The following is a 22,039-nucleotide window of genomic DNA, read 5'->3' as shown; positions in this document are numbered from 1 at the left end:
CACATTTTCTGCCTTTCTCATGCAGTGACAAAACTGATCTCCATAACCCTTCTGAATGTATCATTTAGGAAGGCCTTTCCATCATGTTTGTCCTACCACTCCTCTGTTCTCTGAAACATGAGTGCTCAGATCACGTACTTTTAAGATATGACCAAGATATTCTTGGCTGGCTCTTAAAAGCTAAGGAGAAACCACCAAAAAAAAAAAAAAAAAAGAAAAAAAAAAGGGGTATTTCAGCTGTGTGCTTGTTGATTGGAAACTTTCACTAAGAACTGAACAAGAATTTTCACCATGAAGCACAATGGCAGTCCCAAGTAGAACAGTATCACAGTATAGCTAAAGCTGGAAGAGACCCCAAGGATCATCAAGTCCAACCTCTCTCCACAGACCTCACAACTAGACCATGGCACCAAGTGCCACGTCCAATCTCCTCTTGAACACCTCCAGGGATGGTGACTCCACCACCTCCCTGGGCAGCACATTCCAATGGAACGACTCGCTCAGTGAAGAACTTTCTCCTCACTTCGAGTCTAAACCTCCCCTGGCACAGCTTGAGACTGTGTCCCCTTGTTCTGGTGCTGGTTGCCTGGGAGAAGAGACCAACCCCTTCCTGGCTACAACAACCTTTCAGGTAGTTGTAGAGGGTAATGAGGTCACCCCTGATCCTTCTCTTCTCCAGGCTAAACAACCCCAGCTCCCTCAGCCTCTCCTCACAGGGCTGTGCTCAAGGCCTCTCACCAGCCTTGTTGCCCTTCTCTGGACACGTTCAAGTGTCTCAATGTCCTTCTTAAACTGAGGGGCCCAGAACTGGACACTGCACATGACACAAACTGTAAGGGTAATAATAAAAAAAAACATCAAAGAAAAGCTGCCCACAGTACTGCCACATGTTGTCTTTATCTTCTTCAAATGACAAAAAAAACAATACACTGAAGTCTTCTGAAAATAAAGTTTAATATAAATACAAAGCCAACAGAATGGAAGATGAACTAAGTTCTTTAACCTTCTAGACTACTTTCTGAAGAGGGCTGTCTCTTCATTTACAGTTTGCATTTAAGAAAATAAAAATACAAGAAAATTCCATTATCTTGCAGAATGGAAGAAATTTTTACCTTGATAGTAAAAGTTGTATTCTCAGAAGACAGTTACAGGAACACGCATTAGCATGCTGGTTAGTTTTTTTTCCCCTCCACCCTAAAGGAGCCCTAAAAACACTTTTCTACAAAAAAACATAATTTAAAACAGCACTGTAACACATGACTTGAAAAAATTGCCCCAAGTCAGTAAAAAGCATATTGCACATTACTCGTATTGCTGTCCTGAGAACCTGCAGAGAAAAGACAAACCGAGAGAGCACTGCATTCGAACAACTTGACGAGTGGTTGCATATATCAAAATAAAGTTTCACATCTGCAGAAGTCCATTTCTAGTGAATCCCTACATTAACATAATAAAAAAGAAGCCTATACAGTTATTTGAACAATCATCCCTGGTTTCAGTTGAGGAAGAAGCCTTTGGATGTGACAGTAGGTGTGTGTGTCTCACTGCAAAGAAGCAAAGGTTCATCAGTTTCCCAGCTATGTTTTCCAACATAATCATGATAAGATGATCATAGAATGGCTTAGGTTGGAAAGGACCTTAGAGATCATCTACTCCAACCTCCCTACCATGGGCAGGAACGCCTCTCGACTTGGCTGCTAAAGGCCTCATCTAGCCTGGCACTGAACACCTTCAGGGAGGAGGCATCCACAACATCCCTGGGCAGCCTATTGCAGTCTCACCACCTTCATACTGAAGAACTGCTTCCTAAGATCCAGTCTGAACCTGCTTTTTCTCAGCTTAAAACCATTCCCCTTTGTACTGTCGATAGACACCCGTAAGAAAAGTCCTCCTCAGTCTTCCTGTAGGATCCCTTCAGGTACTGGAAGGTAGCTATAAGGTTCCCCTGGAGTCTTCTCTTCTAAAAACTAAGTCAGCAATCTAGCACTACAATCAAACATTAATTTCACAGTAAAGTTAACCAGTTCCCCATCTTTGCTCCCACTAACACCAGTTCCTCTGCCCTGAACCTGAACTACTGCCACAAGTCATTCTGCCAAAAAAAGATTAACTGAAGGCAATGAACCAAGAAGTTTTCTTCAAGTAACATTAAATCCCTGATAAAGCTCATGAACAATTTAGCTCACAATCTCCAGTCTCAAAAGCAGCAGCATGTTAAAGATCTAAGAGATGGTAGAAGTTTTGTTTTTCTTTCTAAAATACCTGAATGTAGAGTGATGTTCTCTTGAGCAGCACCACATTTAGATTCCAAGAGAACTTCAAGTAAAAAATTAATTTATAATCTTCTGGACTGTGGTTTTTGCTTGTTTGCTTGGATTATTTTCCTTTTATTCTAAAGTCTTATTCCTGAACTATCACTGCTGCTGAAAAAAAAAGGGAAGTGTTCTACACATAGATTTCCACATTAATGAAGGTCACATTTAATAGGCATCAATTTCAGCATATTTTAGTAGAAGTTTCCAGTAGTATAAACTGCTGCTGTTCCAGTGACACATCACTGGAGAGAAGAGCACTCTGTTTTCCAACAGCATCCCCTGGGTACATTGCTACTTGGCCAGAGATTCAGCAAACACTCCAGCCCAAAATTACCCTTCAACACAATCTTTCAGCCAACTCCGACAAGTTGCTAATAGGACTAGAAGTAAGTAACCTCCACAGAGCTTGTATGCAGATGCCTCTCAAAAGTGACATTAAGTGAGGTATATTAATGAATTCCTGTTTCCCTCATTAAGAGCCAAAAGTACAACCTTTGGCAGAAAGGCACCCATGTTCCAGTTATCAGTGGATACAGATCAACATCCTCAGAATGAGGAAGTCATAAGGATTCTGTTCCTTTGTGATTTTCTTTCGGATACACACCTTGTATCACACGCAGAGTATCTGCAGTTTCACAGAATATAGCTGGTTGGAAGACACCTCCAAGATTAACCAGTCCAACCTTTGATGCAGCACTGAAGGGTCAACACTAAACCATGTCACTAAGCCCCAGGTCTACATGCTGCCTGAATGTCCCCAGGGATGGTGACTCCACCACTGCCCCAGGTAGACCATTCCAGTGTTTGAGAACCCTTTTAGTGAAGAAGTATTTCTATGTATCCATCCTAAACCTCCTCTGGCACAGATTGTAACCATTTCCTCTAGTCCTGTCACTTGTCATCAAGGAGAAGAGGCTGGCCCCCTCCTTGCTCCAAACTCCCATCAGGTAGTTTTTCTCCTGTCAACATTTATCCATCTAAACACCCAGTTGCATATGAGTGATGACCACTGAAGAAACTGCTGCCATAAGGTGTGGAAATGCAGTGTCTGGGCTCTGTTCCTAATGCCACCTGCACAGCAATGGGGGTTTGGATGGACAGAGTCTGGGCAGGTGGCCGAAGGCTGGCCTGAAGAGCTGCATAGGAGTGCAGTGAGCTGTCAGCACTCCCAGCAGGGAGACCACTGGGCCTGTGGGCCTGTAAGGAGTCACGATACACAGAGCACAAATCTTGCACTGGTGACTGGAACTGGGAAAGCGTAGCTGAATGCTGGGCTAAAGGGTGATAATTGGATTGCTGGAAGAGAACTTGAGTAGTGACTTGATGGCTCAGATTTCCCACTGCTTCCCGTTCTTGATGCTGAATTGTTGCTTGCTTTTTTATGTTACTGGCTTCTTTGTTGTCATTCTCATAATAGCTGAAACAAATAAGTAAGATTTATCAAAACAGAGTTCACAGAGCTTGCATCTATCCCAAAGTTTTCACCAGTCAGACTGTCGTCAGCTTTTTGGCCTTAGCTGTATATGACAATCCTTGGTTGCTTTCACAATTAAATGCTAATTATCCTGCTGCAATCTTCATACACTAACAACAAGTCAATGGATCATTTTGCATCACAAGTACAGTTTTGGAAGTTTAAGTACACAACACAAAACCATTTTGAAATAGTCATTTGCAGGGCAAATTCCTGTTAGGAAGAAAAACTTTCACACTTCCGATTATCATGAGAATGGAGAAGCCCTGGAACAAGTTGCCCAGAGAGATTAAAAGTCTCTAACATTGGAGACAGTCAAAACTTGACAACATCCCAAGCAGTCTAACTTCAGTTGGCTCTGCTTTAAGTAGAGATTCAGAAGGTCCAGCATCACTCCTAACCAACTGCATGTATTTACATTCTAGGCCAGTCATGTCCTTTATTAGAGAAAAGAAAAAGAACTAAAGAATAGTTCTGAAATGTCTCCATACTGTATTCTTGAAGTCAGAGATATATTGGTGTCTGCACCAAGTACTTTGCAGGTACAATGAGAAGTAAAAGTTAACAGGCTTTTCTCAACCGCTTCTATCGCATCACATAAACAACTAGTAGAAGAAAACACCAAATTATGCTCTCCATTTTGCATTGCAAATATTGCTAAAATACAGTATTTAAAGTGAACAGGTTTTTTGCTTTTTTATTCTTCTACCCAAACTGCAGATGGAGATTACTGATGTAGTATTGTACTATCTTAAATCTAGCTGAATAGAATAGAATGGAATAGAATAGAATGGAATAGAATAGAATGGAATAGAATAGAATGGAATGGAAGAGACCTTCAAGATCATCATGTCCAACCCATCATCCAGCTCCATCTAATCAACTAAACCATGGCACCAAGCACCCCGTCAAGTCTCCTTCTAAACACCTCCAGTGATGGCAACTCCACCACCTCCCCAGGCAGCCCATTCCAATGGCCAGTCACTCTCTCTATGAAGAATTTCTTCCTAACATCCAGCCTAAACCTCCCCTGCAGCAGCCTGAGACTGTGTCCTCTTGTTCTGGTGCTGGTTGCCTGGGAGAAGAGACCAGGCCCGCCTGTCTACAGTCTCCCTTCAGGTAGTTGTAGAGAGCAATAGGTCTCCCCTGAGCCTCCTCTTCTCCAGGCTCAGCACCCCCAGCTCCCTCAGCCTCTCCTCGTGCTCCAAACCCCTCCCCAGCTTTGTTGCCCTTCTCTGGACACATTCCAGCAAGTCAACATCTTTCCTAAACTGAGGGGCCCAGAACTGGACACAGGACTCAAGGTGTGGCCTAATGATTACTTAAAAAAAAAAAAAAGAGTATTATTAACTTTCTATGAGCACAAGCAGGTTGGTTTCTTTCAGATCTTACATGAGCATCATTTCAATGCATTGGGCAAGGTGTTCCCAGGAATAACACGTTAGCAATTCAAGCTGTGTTGTCCAGACAGGAGAGATCTGCATACAGATACGTGAGGCGCACACACAAGCTGCAGCAATCAGAGATGGGCGAAAATGGAGGAAGGTATGATCTGCAAAAGAAAAAATACAAACAAGAATTATACTCTTACTGATCACTACAGTAACCCTGTTATGTGTATACAAGACAAGACAAAGCAGGAAAAGAAATTAAATCCACAACTTTGTTCCACACATCTCAGAGTATTAACTCAAGACCAGAAAGTCTCTCATAAATGGATGAAGCTTTTCTGAAGAGTTCTGTATTACTTGTGTAATTACTATCAAGTCTTCACAGTAGTTTCTTTCATTACAGAAAATACAATGAAATAGACTAGGCTGAAATCTGTAGACTGGTCTCAATTGAACCTAAGTTAGGTATTGACAATCTCACACACGTAATAGTGCTGAATCTGGTGTATGAGGGTGCTGCAATTTACAGCATTGCTACCAACACCTGCCCATATAAGAGGCAGTGAAGAAAATAATTAAAAGCCCCATCGCTCTTACTATATCTTGCAGGACAGGACCCTCTGAAAACTACCATTTAAAAAAATAAAACTATAGACTGAATTGCATAGTGTCTTAACGGTCCCAAATCGAGTAGCATGAACTACTACCAATCTCACCAATTAGCATTCTAAGCTGAAGAAGAAAAAAAATTATGTCAGCTAGAGATTTTTCTGAAAAGAGTCAAGAGGTTTATGCACAGGGAAGGGACCTTGTACCATTTGCCACCTGAAATAACAGCAAAGAGAAACCATTCTGCGCAGATAATTTTGTACAATCTCTATCATGAGAGGTTTTAAAGCCCTGACCTCTTACAGCTTTTTGCCTTTTGCCAAATGGTAGATGATTCTAGCATAAACTAACTCTTACCTTGCACTGAGAAATCAAGGAAATAATATGCATATTTCTGCAGAAAATCCTTGATTTTGGTCAGTGAGGTGATTGGCCAGCCATTGTGAAGGTCATTCTCACCAATGGACACATAGAGGTAGTAGTCAATGTAGTGTGCTGGTGTTGGTAGACACAGATTCCAGTTGAAGTTTTCCAAAAGCAGCATCTCCATTCTAAGCAAATCTTTCTTGTTCAGTACCACATTCATGTTGTACATGTATGCCAGGTTATTTAAGTACTCCAACTTTGGAACTTTATCTTCTTTTTCTTCGAATTTACCTGCCAGAAGACATGGCTTTCAGATTAGATTTATCATTGAGTGTCCAAAATTCCAACAAAGAACACTCCCAAAACCAGCTGCAGTGATAAAAAGTGCTTTTTAAAAAGGGACAGGAAAGTGCAGTGACACAGGTAGGAAAGAAGCCAACAGATTGGTTAGCACATTCCTATACCCTTCCGAGGATTTTGTTTGATTTTAATTGTTTTTATAGTATTGATGCAAAATTGAGGCTATAATCTGTTTAGGATTACAGATAGTTTTTCTGACAATAACTGGAAGCAGTTTGCTGAAGGGTGTTCAGTCAAGTGTGAACAAAGAAAGCAGTATGGGGAAGCAGCAAAGGAATATCTAATATTGAGGGAAAAGCTTCTTTGGGTATGGAAGCTAAATACAGATGCTACAAAAAGGAAGACATTAAAAACCCTTGGGCAACACCACCTTTGCCCTTGCTGCTTCAGAATTTCTCTTTGTTCCTTCCTGTCTTGCAGGGCCTCGTTAGCCAAGGTCACTGAAAGGCTATGAGGAGTACACTGTAACCAAGTGATTAACATGATTAATTCCTCCAGGGTTAGGAGAGGAATTTTCAGAGTCGAGGTAGCTGAGGAAAGCTGAGCCTTTTTCTGAGCCTTTTTTTTCTGTTTCAGCCTACTGAAACAGCAGCAGTCCCTAGAATGACTCAGTTTTCACCAGTAGCTCCAAATTGCTGTTGTTTAGTATAGAAAAACAGGATCTCACTGTATTCACACTTCTTTCATAAAAAGCTTTCAATGTCAGATTTGAGGATTAGAGCTATCAGTAATAAAGCTTTTCTGCAAATTTAAGAAATCAATTAAATCATCTTAAATTCACACTGTGGGTTTACCAAGCAATATATGACCTATCACCTACTCCTTGTTCAAAGAGCTAGCAACAGTCACCAATAATACACTTCTAGTACAGCTTAAAGAACATCCTTGTTGCAAAATCCAAACACATAGCTGCTTCAAGTACTCTGTAGTACTTTTTTACTCTTTGTTCTTGATGGCATGTACTCCACAAGTGATTCTTGCTTCAGTTGTCCACACAGAACATTTGACAAGGCATTAGCATGTCATACGGTTTCAGAGTATTCTCCTCAAATATAAAAACAATTACAATAACTATTGCACTAGAAAATTATTTTAAAAGGAAGTAAGAACTTGCTATCCATTCGGGATAGCAATTCCATCCAAAGTTTCTCCAGTGTATTAAAAACCTGACAATCTTCTGAACTATCAGCAGCTTAAGTGTCTTTTCTGGGTATCACAGAAATGAAACATGTAATGTAGTGGCCACCCCACCATAAAAGAGCTTAACAATGGAAAACAAAATTCACCCATCATACGAGTTCCATCACATTAGATTCTGTTTTGACTCTCTACCGTTTTAGAAGTACCAGTGTCTTACAACATAGCCTGAAGAGCACTTTTGCTGCAATCCTCTGCTACAAAACTAAGCAACTTCCTACAGTAATGCTTTGCAGGAAGTTCCAATTACTGCATTTGCAGTACCAGGCAAGCAGCTAGTTTTATTTTCTTTACTACAATGAGAACTTAAAGGTGATGCTTCTGACTAACTCAGCCTTTTACTATGAAACATAAAACCACCATGCATAGTGTAAGTATTTCTACATGTTGCTACATGTTGGTAGGAAAGCTGCCTTTATAGCAATAGGTCTTTTCCCCTTCATGTAAGGAATTCAGGCCAGGTCAGAACGTATACATGTTACTTCATTGCTCTGATCTTAGTTTTAGAAAGATCCTCACATTTGTTAGCTCACTAGACTCAGGCTTGCTCTTTCAAGCAAATTTTATTCTTTTTTAAACAGGCAGAAGTTGCAAAACATTTCCCTCTAGTGTTATCACAGGGCAGTTTGTGAACTTCCTTTTGCTTCACAATTGCATACAGGGGGCCTAAAGCTGCATTTTACTTCAGCCATTTACAGAAGAGAGATATTGAAAGCAATATGCATTCCAGCATCATCAGGGACCTGCAAGAAAGTCTGGAAGGGACTTTTTGCAAGGGCTTGTAGTGCAAGACTCTCCCTGGAGATGCTGAAGGCCATGCTGGATGGGGCCTATAAGCAACCTTGTCTAGTGGAAGGTGTCCCCATCCGCAGTGAGGGTGTTGGAACTAGATTATCTTTAAGGTCCCTTCCAACCTAAGCCATTCTATGAATCAACACATCTACTAAGTACCTTGAGAATCAAGTTTTCCTTTGGCCCCTGCATAAGAAACCTCTGATTTGTAAGGGACTGATTATGTCCAGTGATCACAACAGAGGCACAGATTGTCCGGGGACAGACCTCTGGGAGCGGCTGCACAGATCTTCTCTACTACCAACTCTTCCTTGGAACTAACCTTTCCCACTCTTGCCACTTCCTTTCCACCCTATCACCCCTCAGATCTTCTTTGTCCCCATCCGCTGACCCAGTTTCTGCTGCCAAAACTTTTTCTGCACATTAACACCAGCATATAATGTGTGGTGCAAGCTATGCAGCTGAGCAGTTTATTAGCAGAATTTATGATTCTATGATTATCAGACTGCTTTATGCCTTCACTTGGACTTCATTAGGCCTTACCCCAAGTAGGTGGAAGCTGTTAACATGGAAAGCAGCACATGATACACAAAGAAAACAACCATCTGCTCAGAAAAAAAAAAGGGGGGGGGGGGGGGGGGGGGGGGGGGGGGGGGGGGGGGGGGGGGGGGGGGGGGGGGGGGGGGGGGGGGGGAGGAAGAAGCCTTAATAGACAGTGGCCAACTTACTTGCTAGGAGAAAGCAGGCAAATGAAATGATGTGCAGTTGCTTGACAGTGATATCATAACGATCCATAAAGAGGTCCAACAAATAGATGGCAAGATGCCGAGCTGTAGGGCAGAGACTGCAATGGTTGCTGAGGACAGTCAAGAGATCAATGAAGTATCTGCGCATCCCAATCTGTGGTGAATGAGCCTTGTAAGCAGGCAACTTAAGTTCCTATGGGGGGAAATAAAAAGAGGAAAGAGAAGTACTGAAACAAACACCATTTCAGTGCCTGAATCCCAAAGCGACTCCACCACCTGCCATGGCAAATGCTTATTAGCTACAGCACTATGATTGACACAGAAGTCAGGGCTGGATTACTGCATGTTTTGACAGTCAGTCAACTTCCAACGCTTCAGCCTTCCACACACTTTCCTCACAAGTGTTAAACACACAGTCAAACACTGTAAATTACTATTTAAGATAGGAACAACTTGTTGCTTTCTACAGAACACCAAAATCTTGGCTATGAAAGTCGTTCCTGAAGGACTTCTTTTTGATTGTGTTCACCCAAATTGGATTGTTGAGTAAGGTTTTAATAGTTTCACAGGCAAGAAATGTTTCTCTGATATTGGCCCTTCCTAAGTTGCCCAAATGACTACATCCTGTGCCAAAAGATGTGTAGGTCTTTAGAATAATTAACATCTACCTAACTTTTAAAAGAATTCACATGATGCATGGCTGCAGCAAGAAACAAGAGTAGGTATTAACAAGAGAAAAATTCACCATGGGAGAATTAAGACTTTTCTAATTATAGCAACTGCCATTATTTTCTGCATTATTCCAGCAATATAAAAGCTACTTATTGAACTGCTAGACTATATTTCACATGTAATGTACAAATTTTCATTTTAAAGGCAGAATTATTTAAGTTTGGGGTTTGTTTTGGGGTTTTTTTGGTGTATCTATACTAGATATTCACCTGCAAGGCTTTTTAGACACAAGTTTGTGGCCACTACGCAAATAATAGGTTAAGGGAAGGACTGAAGATCCCTGGTAATTCACACAACAAGCTAATGCCACTTAAAGGCTGACCTTTTCTCCTTTTAGATATAGTCACATACTGTCATGGATGGAGTTATGCAGTTACCATGGCCAGACTTGTATTAAAATGTGCTGAATACATGTTGATAGACATGGATTAAAACTCACCATTTCAGCAATCAGTCAAGGTAATACATTGTCAGGTTTGGGTTACATCTACTGGAAAATAAATTAGTAGTAATACAGTGCTGCAAGACAGACATGTTTTATAGTGGCATAGGAAGCATTACATAGTAATTAATTCTACTAAATAAATAATGAACTTTTTTATTAAGCATTCAGAGGAAGTATCTGCCTTGGCTACCCCATTTACAGAAACTAGAAGCACCACTCTGCACAGCCAGCTCAGTGGCTGCCCACACACCTTTCATGCCCTGGAAGGAGACATTCCATGAGGAAGGTTAGCTTATCAAGAAAAAATAGCTATACAATCAGGCTCAGAGGGACACAGGTAACTGGAAGGCAGGGAAGCTCCAGAGGAGAGGCAGCTTACAAAGAGGGCAAGCTGAGCCCTGTTCCGGATGATTGCTTCCCAGGCCTTTTTACAGAAAGTTAGTGAAAAAACACATTCCAGACTGAACAGACACATGCTGTGGACAGGCAAACAGCCCTTTGAAACCTGGGACAGCCTTCACTGGGGGATTATAAAGAAATTGCCCACCAGTAACAATTTATAAAGCAGGGAGAGAATGGAACATATTCCCCCCCCCTTGTTTTATACCCAGAAACCCTCCATAAATTTGATTTTTATTTTTTCAGTTGCCTTACATACAGAGCTTTCAGTCCATCAGCAGAACTGACATACACAGGTTCAGGGCAGGAATTCATAGCAAATCCATAACATGAGTGTTCTGGCAAGATGGTTTCAAGCTCAGTGCTTGTATCAGTTGAAATAACTGCTTTTTAAAGATGTATCTGTACAAAGCCCAAGCTGTCATTAGATCAGGTGACAATTCTACCTCTGAAACATTTTGTTCTAGATGACTGGTAGGAGCTTCATTTTTTATTTTCTGACATCTCCTTCCTGTTTTGACAGCTAAGCCTCCCAGCAAATTATACTATACACTGAGGTCAGCATACATCTTTAATGTGAAATTTGCTTTTCAGACCATAACAGCAAGTACAAGAAATAAAACAGTAACTCCAGTTATGTGTGCAGTCAAAAAATGACATAGCCCAATGTTACAGTTCAGTGGGTGAGCATTACAGGCTCAGAATGAAAGCAGAGAGCCTGAAATTTGCATCCAAACCTTGGATGCTCAAAGGCCAGAACTACCCCTACACAGCCCAGTGTGCTAGAAAATTCAAATATCAAAGCCCTCAATCTAAGCCAAAGTGATTATTCTACTACTTGTTTAAGACAGAGAGTAACACAGATGTAAGACATCTGCTTTTTCCATATTTTTTTAATTGGTTAGTAGTAAAGGGCATAAATAAAAGGCATTTTAATTTTGTTCACCCCAAAAAACACCCACGTGGGCTTTCCTATAACGAGACTTGACAGCACAGGCAAGGTTCAAGTTCAGGATTAATGGTAAGAGGAACAGAGCCACGTGCTGTGGTTTCTTAGAAGATCAAGTTCCTAAACATGAATCGATCCAGGGTGATTATCTGTGTAGAGGCAAGAGTCTTGCCCTGCATCACATGTCAAGAAATAGCTAATAAGCAGTTCAGTAGGGCTGCTTTCACACTGACAGATCAGTCTGAAATGATTTGCTTTAAAAGGAAAGGGAGTGGTACATAGTTTAAAAATGCAAGAGCTGAATAGCAGGCTAACAGTTATCAACAAGGCTGTATGCTCATCTTTCCATCACCACCACCACCACCCATCCCCCCCCGGGGGCTTTAGTACAAATTCATCAGTTAGAAATAAATGGCTTTGCTGCTGTGGGGATAGTGATGCAGGACCAGCAAATACAACAACCCCCCTCCCCCCCAAAAAAAATGTAAAAAACCCACCAAAACCAACAAAAAAAACACCTTTGGGGAGCAATAATTTTTATTGCTTAATTTCTCTTTTCTTTCTCCAGTAAAGTGGCAGAGGAGAAACTGGGAGTCCTGTTGTCTGCTGGAATTGCCTTTTCATATGCTGCTTCTGCTTATCTTTGACCTGTTTGTCTGGATCTACTTCAACAGCTTTGCTTTGGGCTACTGAGCAACTGCCACATTGAAATGCTAAAAGCAGTAGCACGTAAGAGGCTCACAGGTGTCTTGGAAATTACTTCAGGAGCTTTGCTCAACATATTGATCAGAAAGCCATCCCAGTTGAGGCCTCCAGAAAGTCAGAGTGCAGCATTTAAAAGGATCACGACTTAATCTCAACATCTCCAAAGTAAGGCTTGGACTGTGAATCAGTGTTAAGGATGAAGACAATTTTTAGGCTGCCACCTCCTACCATCTTTAAGACCTCCCCTCGCAGAGGAAAGGAATCGGTGTAAACATTTTAAGTAGTATTAAAGACGACAGATCTTCCTCAGCAATCACATCTAAAAGACAGCCATGATCCAGACATTAGCCATTCATTCCCTGCAAAGACAGCTCATCACCCCTAACCTGACCACTTAGGTTGGCACCGTGCATTACCAGAGCTCAGGAGACAAGACTTTGTCTAGTTTGGATGCTTTTGTAACTGGGCTGAGCAAACACTTCAGAATGTCTACCCAAAGGAGACACTCGGCAACAAGGCTAAAGCTTTTGAGCAAACACAGGAGGGTTTGGCTTTCATTGGCCATTTGAACTAAATAAGGTGATTTGGATCTGGAGGTAACTTAACAGGATCGCATCTTTCAGATCCCTTGAAGCTGCAGCTCCCCAACACATACCTCCAGCAGAGTACCACATCAGATGGTTTGAGGTTCAACATGGCAGGAAATTCCACAAATACATTTTTAATGTCAAATTTCTTTGCAGTAAAACTGTTCTCCCACTGATATAAAGCCACTAATGAACTGACAAGCAGGCAGGAGGAAAAAACCAAAGTTAGCAGTACAAAAGTTAGCAAGTGATGTGACATTATGATAATAAGTCACAGTAATAATGATCAGTTCTCAGAACAAATGTAGAATTCATCAAGATATTTTAGAACAACTTGCAGCCTTTTTGACAAGCTCTAACAAATATGCCTCAGGTTCTGAAATTCAGGGAGATAACTGAAGCTAGTTTTCTGCAGTGTGAGACCACTTGGACTTAAAACAAACATGTAGCATCTCCTGACTCCTTGCACAGCTCCTGTGTCCCTTACTGCCTTCCTCACCCTCTCAGCAACAGCCGGCTCAGCTGCTACACAGACATCCCCAGAGAGCTGCATCCTCCGTAAAGAGTCAGGTAAATTACCTTCTCATTTCTGGAGCAAAAGGAAGCACCTACACCAGAGCTACTCAGTAAGACCCATTCATCTAGAAACTGCTGTTACAATACTCTACACAAACATTCATTTACTACTATGACCTTCATACCTCTCATTATTCTTTTTTAATCTTATTATCTACTTCTGTTTCTGAATGTGTAAACAGAATCCAATATATGGCCCCTACTATCTCACATGTTCACTACGCATCTTAACCCAAAACCCGGGGGTGGGGGGGTGGAAAAAAGGTTATAGCTAATGAAAAGGTAGCCAGTGAAGTATAACTTGAGTTTCAACAAGTTCCCAAAGGTTACTAAATATTTAAGTCAGAAAACCACGGTGACTTTGGCAATCGTTTAGCTCTCTATGTTGCACATTGTGGAAAAATAGCACGTACGTGACCTTCAGCATATTCTGAACAATTCCGATAGTAAGGACAGCAGATACTGCAAAGTTGTTGGCATTAGAACAGGAAAGAGAGATGCCTGCAGATGAAAAATAGAGGGAAAGCTTATCTAGCAGGCTATTAACACTGGTTCTTTGAAAGAGACAAACTCCTTCCTGTTTTGTGTTCTACCCAAACAGTTTTCCAGCTGTTGAAGAAAGATGCCAGATTATCCCTTTGATATAATTATTGCACCACACAAGAGAAAACACTGAAAATGAACTCCTCTGTGTTATTTATACAGGCAAGAAGATAACATACAAAGGCAAATTTAGGAGCTTGAAAATTCAGAGCTCTCTGCCTGCTTCTTTGCAGTAAACTAGATAGCATGCTACCAGCTTAGTTCCACTACTGATGTCATGATGGTACTTCTCTCTCACATAGACTCAATCCTGCCTATGCACTGGCTGCAGCACTTTGCCTTCCAGCAACGGAATCACTCATGAAACTTGCTGGTAAGTTTTTATGCATCTGACTGCAGTTTAATTAATCACTCAGGTTGGTGTATTTGTGAACAGTCTCATAGAGTACAGCTGATGCATTTAGCTTTTTCTGATCTTCAGGCTGGCCACAAACTCAAAGGGCAAACATAATTGAAAGGGCAGTGCTTTTTGGGTACAGCCAGCAGGGTAAGGTTCCTCACAGAGCAGAAAGATGGTGGAAGTCTGAAACATCCACACAGAAAGAGACCAATGATTACACCTGTTAGAAGATACAGCAATAAGGGACAATCTAGGATTCACTGCACTCCTCTTTTTAGCCCCAACATAACCATAGCTCTCAGAGTCCTGAGATTTACAGTGCTTCCTACTATTGGTGCAATCTTCAGCTGTTTCAGACAAGACTTAAATCAGGTTTTAGGAGAAGCGCCAGTCTTGCACAGTGCCTGGATTCAGTAGGTAGAAGTCAGAGACAACCATGACAGAACCATGATTCTAAAAGGATGTCTGACATTTTCTCATTATTTCCAGTAAAAATTTAAAATCCAGAGATTTTCTGGTAAGGAAGGACACCTGGGCAATATAGCCTTTCTTTTTCCCCTCATTCAACAGTGACCAATCAGGCAGACAAAGCAACTGCTTAAACATTCATTACGTTGCCTAGATCAGTGCTGCCAGGAGCTACACTTACTGACTTATGATGCATTCCATTGATGCATGAATGAAACACCATAAATTAAGACTTTTCTTCTCTGCTACCACTGTTCCTACACGCTCAAAAGGAGAAGCAAATTCAATTGCATCCCCCACAAAGGACCAGAACTTTGACCACATAAAACAGAACCTCAAATTCTAACCTGCTCAATGGCTATGGCTTACACTGGGTTGTTTCACTTACTCTTAGAACATACAAGTTTCCACCTCCCCCCCACTTTACCTAGAGAACATTCTGTTCTCTTCCTGGATCTTCCCTACCACCCACTTCAAAATACCTATGAGTAGACACAAACTCCATTCCTTGAGCTGAGCTTAGTGTAGACATGCAAATTACATTTCAGGTGTACTACAGAAATGCCACACAAAAATCCTGTGGCAGACCACAACAGTATTTCAACTGCATGTGAAAGCTTTTTGTGCTCAAATTCATGCCACCTTTCAGCACCCTCACAACAGTCCCAGGCACTGGAAATCTGCAGGAAAGTTGAGCTTGTATTGTGCTTGAGAATCCTTTACTTCATATGTTCCACAGTGGTATTTTATCAAGCATTTAATTAAGTCCTCCTTAAATACTTCAAAGTATTCAGAAGTTCAGCAACTAATCTGAGAAGGATTAGAGAAAGAGGTGTGAAAATTGAAATTCCAAGTCGAAGGAAAAAAGAAGAGAGATCATGACTAACCACGTACTTTATGAGGACACCTGTTCCTTTCAGCTTCATGCACATGCTGCCACCTATATCAGCAGCAAATTACAGCCACCAAGCAGTAATGCTATTATTGCCAATTTACAAAAGCCGGGGGGCTTTGTGTGAGTTTTCTGTTAAGTGAACAGATTATGCTTTTGTTGCTGAGCTGCCACTCTTCAACCAAACCCCCAATATTAATAAACCTCAATGGCTGTTACACCTACTTCCTTTAGTTTCTTTTTAGAGCCAGTTCAAACTGGAAAGGTGCATCAGAATGAAAGGTTCACATATTATCCTATTAAGAGAGCATGAAACCTTTTGCATGTTCACAGGTATTTTGTTTTAAAAAGAAAACCCAGAAGCAGCACCTAGGCAACAACCCAGTACCTTCCCCCTGTTCAGAATATAATTGTCTAGTCTGCATCAGTCTGCATTTCAGACTGTCAAGCAGGTCTCAATATAAACTTATTGCTTAATTAATTAAGGACATAAGGGATGATCAGTTTAGGAAAACAACAAAACCAACAAACAAACAAGGACAATAGTGGATTTGCAGGCTAAAAGATAAAATAGTACCTGCTGCATCAAGACCTCCATACTACCAACAGGTCAAGTAAACCAGATGCTTTGGCACAACTGCAGAAAATACAGGGGCATATGCTAGGTACAAGGAGAAGGAGAGGTCGTGTTTTACCAAAGTTTTACTGAACAAAATTAATAACAGAATCCTGCTTCTAACAGGATGGTTTAAAACTGCAAGAAATGCATTTATGGTGACAGCAGCCAAAGGCCAGTGAAGAAGAGGACTCTGCACAACCCATCCTGTATGGGTGACACTCCTCCTTCAGAGAATGCAGTCCAAACTGACACCATGGATGAAAGCAAGGCAAATGCTGCTTGTCTGAATAGAATGAAATACATCATGGTGGTTGGTAAACAGCATTTTGTCATCAAGATCTTTAAATGAAGAGGAAGTGGGAGACAGGTATGGAGAAGCATTCACCTAAAGGAAATCACTCAGACATTTTTACCGCTTAACAGCAAAGGACTGTTTGCTTTCAGCAGAAATGGAATCAGCTCTCCTCACCTGGCTTAACGTAACTGCAGAGGGTAATTTGGACTGCCTTTAAAAAGATCAGGTTACAATTATTAACCTTTTACATTCACAAGCAACAAGGCCTGTAAAATCTGGCCCTGCTCTGAGAAGCTATGCAAGAGATAAATAAAAAGGGAAATACAGGCAGATCTAGCAATTCTCATTAATCACAGGAAATTAACAGGGCCTGGAAGGAAACAGCCCAACATAAGCATAAAAACAGAGGAGGAATAGCAAACAGACATCACTTATTCCTGGGACACTCAGACTGCCTTCTAAAGAGATGTATTTCCTCAACTTTAAATAACAAAAAAGACCCAACACTGACTTCTGACTCAGCTTTCCCCACTTGCAGAGTATTCAGGGCTACTGAAGCAGACAAAAGAGTTTTGTGCAGATGCTGTTGGTAGTCCCACATCCATTCACAGAAACATCTTGATGTCTGACACGGAAGTCAGCTGCCGGACACAAGCAGTACCTTGCCATTATCATAACGCAGGGCCACAGCTGATGTAGCAGAAAATATCAATGCACACACAGGGAGCACCTTTTTTGGCTTGGTGTATGTTTGACTCTTCTAGTACAAACCAACACAGTAGGCTCCAATTCTTTTTCCTTCCTGGCTTAGTTTTGCAACAGGTTTAATGTTATGGTGTAATGCAGGGGAATATTTAAGCTTTTCATTTAAAGTTTAAGGGGGTGTGTAGCACTTTTGGAATTTAAGTATTTTGCTCCACTAGGTCAGCATGCTCAATAACTAACACAACACAATACAATACCACTAAGCTGAACAGTACATCCCAATAATCACAGCACAGATACTTTATTCATGAGACAATTCAGAGGCTATTAATTTCCTCCACAATGAGCTAGAGGCTTTGGGAAGTCACAAAGCCTCACAGCAACTTTCAGCCCTCTCTGCATTAGAAGATAGGTACACCACAAGCATTCAGCATCTGCTCTCATGCAGAACATACCCATCAGATACAGCACACAACATCTGTCACAAAGGACTCCAATTTTCAATGAGGTTAAGAACTCTCAAATCCACCTAAGTGGATGGCATAGCATTTTTTTCCAGGGACAGCATAGCACTTTTTCCCAGAAAGTAGGCTGAAAAATTAAATTATTGATTTAAAAGTAGTGGATACACTAAAAGAAAAAAAAAGTTAAAAATTAATTTAATGCTTTCAATATTCAAGCAGTTGGATTCTCCCAGTTATTCCTCCCCCAACTGTAGGGCGCAGTAGGACCTATCTTAGCTGGAGGCCATGGGAACAAACCAACTCCCTCGCAGAGTCCTGATAGCAATTAACTCACCTGACAATTTATTGCTAAATGCTTGTAAAGAAAGCAAAGGGAACAGAATGTTCAAAGCACTAACCCTGCCAGCCACGACTTCAGTAACGGACAGGCTGTGCCAAGCACAGGCAGGCAATGTTTGCTGAGGGCTCTCTCTCATGTTACCCAACTAACTGCGTTTAAAGCTCCTCCAAAGTTGGGAGCCTGCCTAAGGAAATGTGAAAAGTAAACGGACAGCCTTAGTTCTACCTGCTCTCCACACAAGTACACTGGTTCATCAAACCGCAACCGGGCTGGTTTCCTTACTGCAGGGCATTTACCGGTGTTCTCATCCCTTGCGCAAACGAAGCACTAACTCCTAGAAAGGCCATTGCGAGCCATGTCTGTACATCTTTCAGCTCCTCTACAGCCCCAGGGAACAGGCTCCCACCTGTTACTCAAATTTGAGTTGGAGAAGGAAAAAAGTTATTTCTCCCGATCCTAAAACACGCTGATTTTGGGGGGTCAACATCAGCACCCCTTCCGCACTTAATGCGACATCAACAGCCCGGCTAACTTAAAGGCACGGAAAAGCTGCAGGCAAGTATCTCTAGGTAGCGGCTCTCACGGGTTTGGGTTTGAACAAGTCTGGGTCAAAACGCTGAGTCGAGGGAAGCGCTCTGTGCAAACCTGCTCCTTCGGGACCTGCCGAAGGCGAGTTTCCAGCGCCTGGAATCCCGTGCCGGGCTGCAGCAGCCCTTCCCCGGGGGCTGGGCGCTGCTGCAGGGGAGAAAAGCGCAAAGGGACAGTAAGGAGGAGGAGGAGGGAAAGGAACAAAGTAGGACCCAACCTTCGTCCTCAAGGTCTGATGGATGTCTGCTGCCAGCTCCCCTTTCCACCACTGCTCCTCCATCCTTTTTTCTTCCCATCCAGACAAAGGTCTGGAAAAGAGACGGGGCCGCTCTGCTGGGAGGGAGAACAAACCGGACAAGTCGCCCGAAGCTCTGCGGCTGTTTCCGCCGGCTCTCCCGGCGGCACTGACGGCCGCCCCGGCTCCCGCGCCCCGCTAAGTGCCGCCAATAACCGTATCGTATCGATCTATTGACTACCTGCACCCGGCTCTATCGGCGCTGCCAATGCCCCTCTCGCGGGCCGCCCCCGCCCCGGGAGCAGCGCTCAGCGGGGCCCCGCAGCCCCCACGGCCTGGCCGGGAGCCATCGCCCGGCGCTTTGTGCCGGCGGAAGCGCTGCCGCGGCGCGACAGCCCCGCAGAGCCGCCCCGGCAGAGCCCCGGAGTCGGCGGAAAGGGAGGGGAGGGGTGAGCTCCTGCCGCTGCCTCCCACTGCCCCTGCGCTGGTGCGGGCCTTGGGTCACTTGGCGTTAATGAACTGCTGCCGTCCCCTCCTGCACCTCTGTGTCCACTCCTGCACCTCCGTGCCCCTGCACTCCACCAGCTGTAGCACCTGTGCAGCTAACGCTGGTCCCGCGGGGGGGCGAAGGGAGCCCCCTCCCAGGAGCTCCCGAGCAGAGGGGCGTGAGGGCAGAACAGCCCCCAGAGGCGGCTGGCCTGCATCTACCTCGTGTAGTCGTCTTCCTAACTGGACTGGAAAGCACAGTGCAAGCAAAATAGACTTTCTCCATGTCTTATGATTCCAAGTATGAGGCACGTTTTGTTTAGCTGCCAGGAACCTGTAGATAGAAGTGCTTGCTTATGTCTGCAGGAGCACAGCTCTCTTTTGGGCCACATCTCAAGGTTTCCCTTTTGTAGTGCCAGAAAGCAGCTCTGTCCTGTGCAGACACTGAGCTAGGACTGAACAGAGGATGTGCTTCTCCCCATTCTCCTTTACTTCACACATAATCCAGATCTCATGTCTTTGGATCAGGTCTCATCCTTGTTACACAGCAGTGCACAGCACTAGTGATAGCAGGGCCCTGGTGTGCTGCCACAGTACTTGGGTATTTGTAGTTTACCATCAGTGCTCAATCTGGCTAAACCTTCAAGACTATGTCTCCGTCATTGCTTTGCCTTGGGAGGCCAAGGCCCTCATCCTTTCCAAGTTACATTCCCAAAGAGCCCAAGAAACTGCGAGGCTCCATAGGCCTTTATTTCCAGGACTCCAAGGACCATGTTTATAGTCCAGTGAGTATTTCAGCAGATCGAACTGAAATCTTTCAACGAGTCTTTCTCACCACTCTCCTTCAGCAACTCCAGAAGCCAAAATAATAAAAAAATGACCACACAACCTGTTTTACACCCAAATCTCCCTGCTGATCCATTAAAGATGAAACATTTTCATGACACAATTCACCAGGCCTAGCAGTAGCTTTCCTATTTAAAGAACTACATTTCAGAAGTAGGTGTTTTCTTAAACCAAAGAATTGCCAGTCGTTCTGTACTTGGATTTGCCAAAGACCCTCATGAAACATTTGTTCCTCAGTTGATTTCCTAAAGGAAAGGAACAACACAAATCTGCTTCACTCAAAATAATGTGTGTTGATTTTAGTGTTCTTGTGAAAGTATTTTTTGTGATCAAAGAAAGCTGTTGACCAAATCTTCTGGGGAAAACATACCCCAGTTGTTTATAGTCTCTGTTTGCTGGCTTGTCCCCTGCTATAAAAGGGAAGCAGTGAACTTAAGTGGCAACAGCTATTAAGCCTACAGATAAAAGCTGCCACCAAGTGTCCATCAGAAATAATGTCCCCTGTTTTCTTTTAAGTACATCCTGGTATCCCTTAAACAAAGTGCTTTGGTGCCTTAAATTAAGGCAGGGAAAAAAAACTGCCTCAAAAGGAAGCATGTGCTTAACTGTTTTGTTGAATTAACAGCTAGAGCATTTTTTACAAGTGGCCTGTCCATGGTTCATACAACAGTATGTTAATTTTCTCTAACAGTTTTTATATACAGCTATTATCAAATTTTTTATGTTGTAAAAGAAGCCAATAGTATTCATTGAAAGAAAGAATATCAGTGCTTTGAGATAAATTTTCAGTAACAGAAATATGGTATGAATTTTCAGAAACTCATGTTCATAGCACCTGTTGATTTAAAACACTTGTATTCTTAAAAACTGAATTATCTTCTAAGTAGTCTTGAGATGCCACATGAAATAGAAACTTGTTCCATATAACGCTGCAACCATTGCAGCCAAACCATTTGATTTTTCCCAAATATGGTCTGTGTGCTTCACTTGTTCCATTTGAAACTAAATTAGGCATGGTGTATCAGAAGTTTCCTTCAGAACTGCATTGATATTAAAAATGGAAACAAATAAGGAATAAGGTTCTCCTTCATGTAGCATGGCTGTTAGGGGGACCCAAATAGGCTGCCCTGTCGATTAAAAAAACCCCAACAACCAATAGCATCTTTGATGTCATAAAATACTCACAGCAACAAAGAGAGCAGTAATTCTGGACTTGATAAGAGTTCAGACATAGCCTTGAACCTTGGAATCACTTTGCTTTGAAGGAGGAAGTGCCAGCAAGGCCATGCACATAAAACAGGGAATCCAGTACTGTTCCTTCTGATAGCCAAATGAACAATACAGAGACGTGGTCATTAACTCCTTGATACTGTAAAAACTGACTGCAGCTGCAGTGTATCTTTTTACAACCAAATGGGATCCTGTGAATCTTTATCAGGTTCTGATACCATGGGACATTTTATTGGGTGAAAATATAGTTTGGGATAAAATACAGGCTTTAGCTGCAACAGAACT

General features: G+C 42.4%; 1 protein-coding gene across 1 annotated transcript; it reads right to left on the bottom strand.

Moving 5' to 3' along the window:
* Positions 1-3,080: 3,080 nt before the first annotated feature.
* On the bottom strand, positions 3,081-19,479 carry CCNJL (cyclin J like). The gene is made up of 5 exons (XM_009904657.2): positions 19,175-19,479; positions 9,233-9,443; positions 6,147-6,446; positions 5,182-5,341; positions 3,081-3,732 (listed from the first exon to the last, which is right to left on the bottom strand). The coding sequence occupies exons 1-5, from the start codon at positions 19,235-19,237 to the stop codon at positions 3,285-3,287; spliced, it is 1,182 nt and encodes a 393-aa protein (XP_009902959.1). The 5' UTR covers positions 19,238-19,479; the 3' UTR covers positions 3,081-3,284.
* Positions 19,480-22,039: the final 2,560 nt, after the last annotated feature.

The sequence above is a fragment of the Dryobates pubescens genome, chromosome 16 (genome assembly GCF_014839835.1).
Source record: "Dryobates pubescens isolate bDryPub1 chromosome 16, bDryPub1.pri, whole genome shotgun sequence".
NCBI lineage: Eukaryota > Metazoa > Chordata > Aves > Piciformes > Picidae > Dryobates > Dryobates pubescens.
The sequence above is the reverse complement of the archived record's forward strand: the minus strand, read 5'-3'. Positions and strand labels throughout refer to the sequence as shown.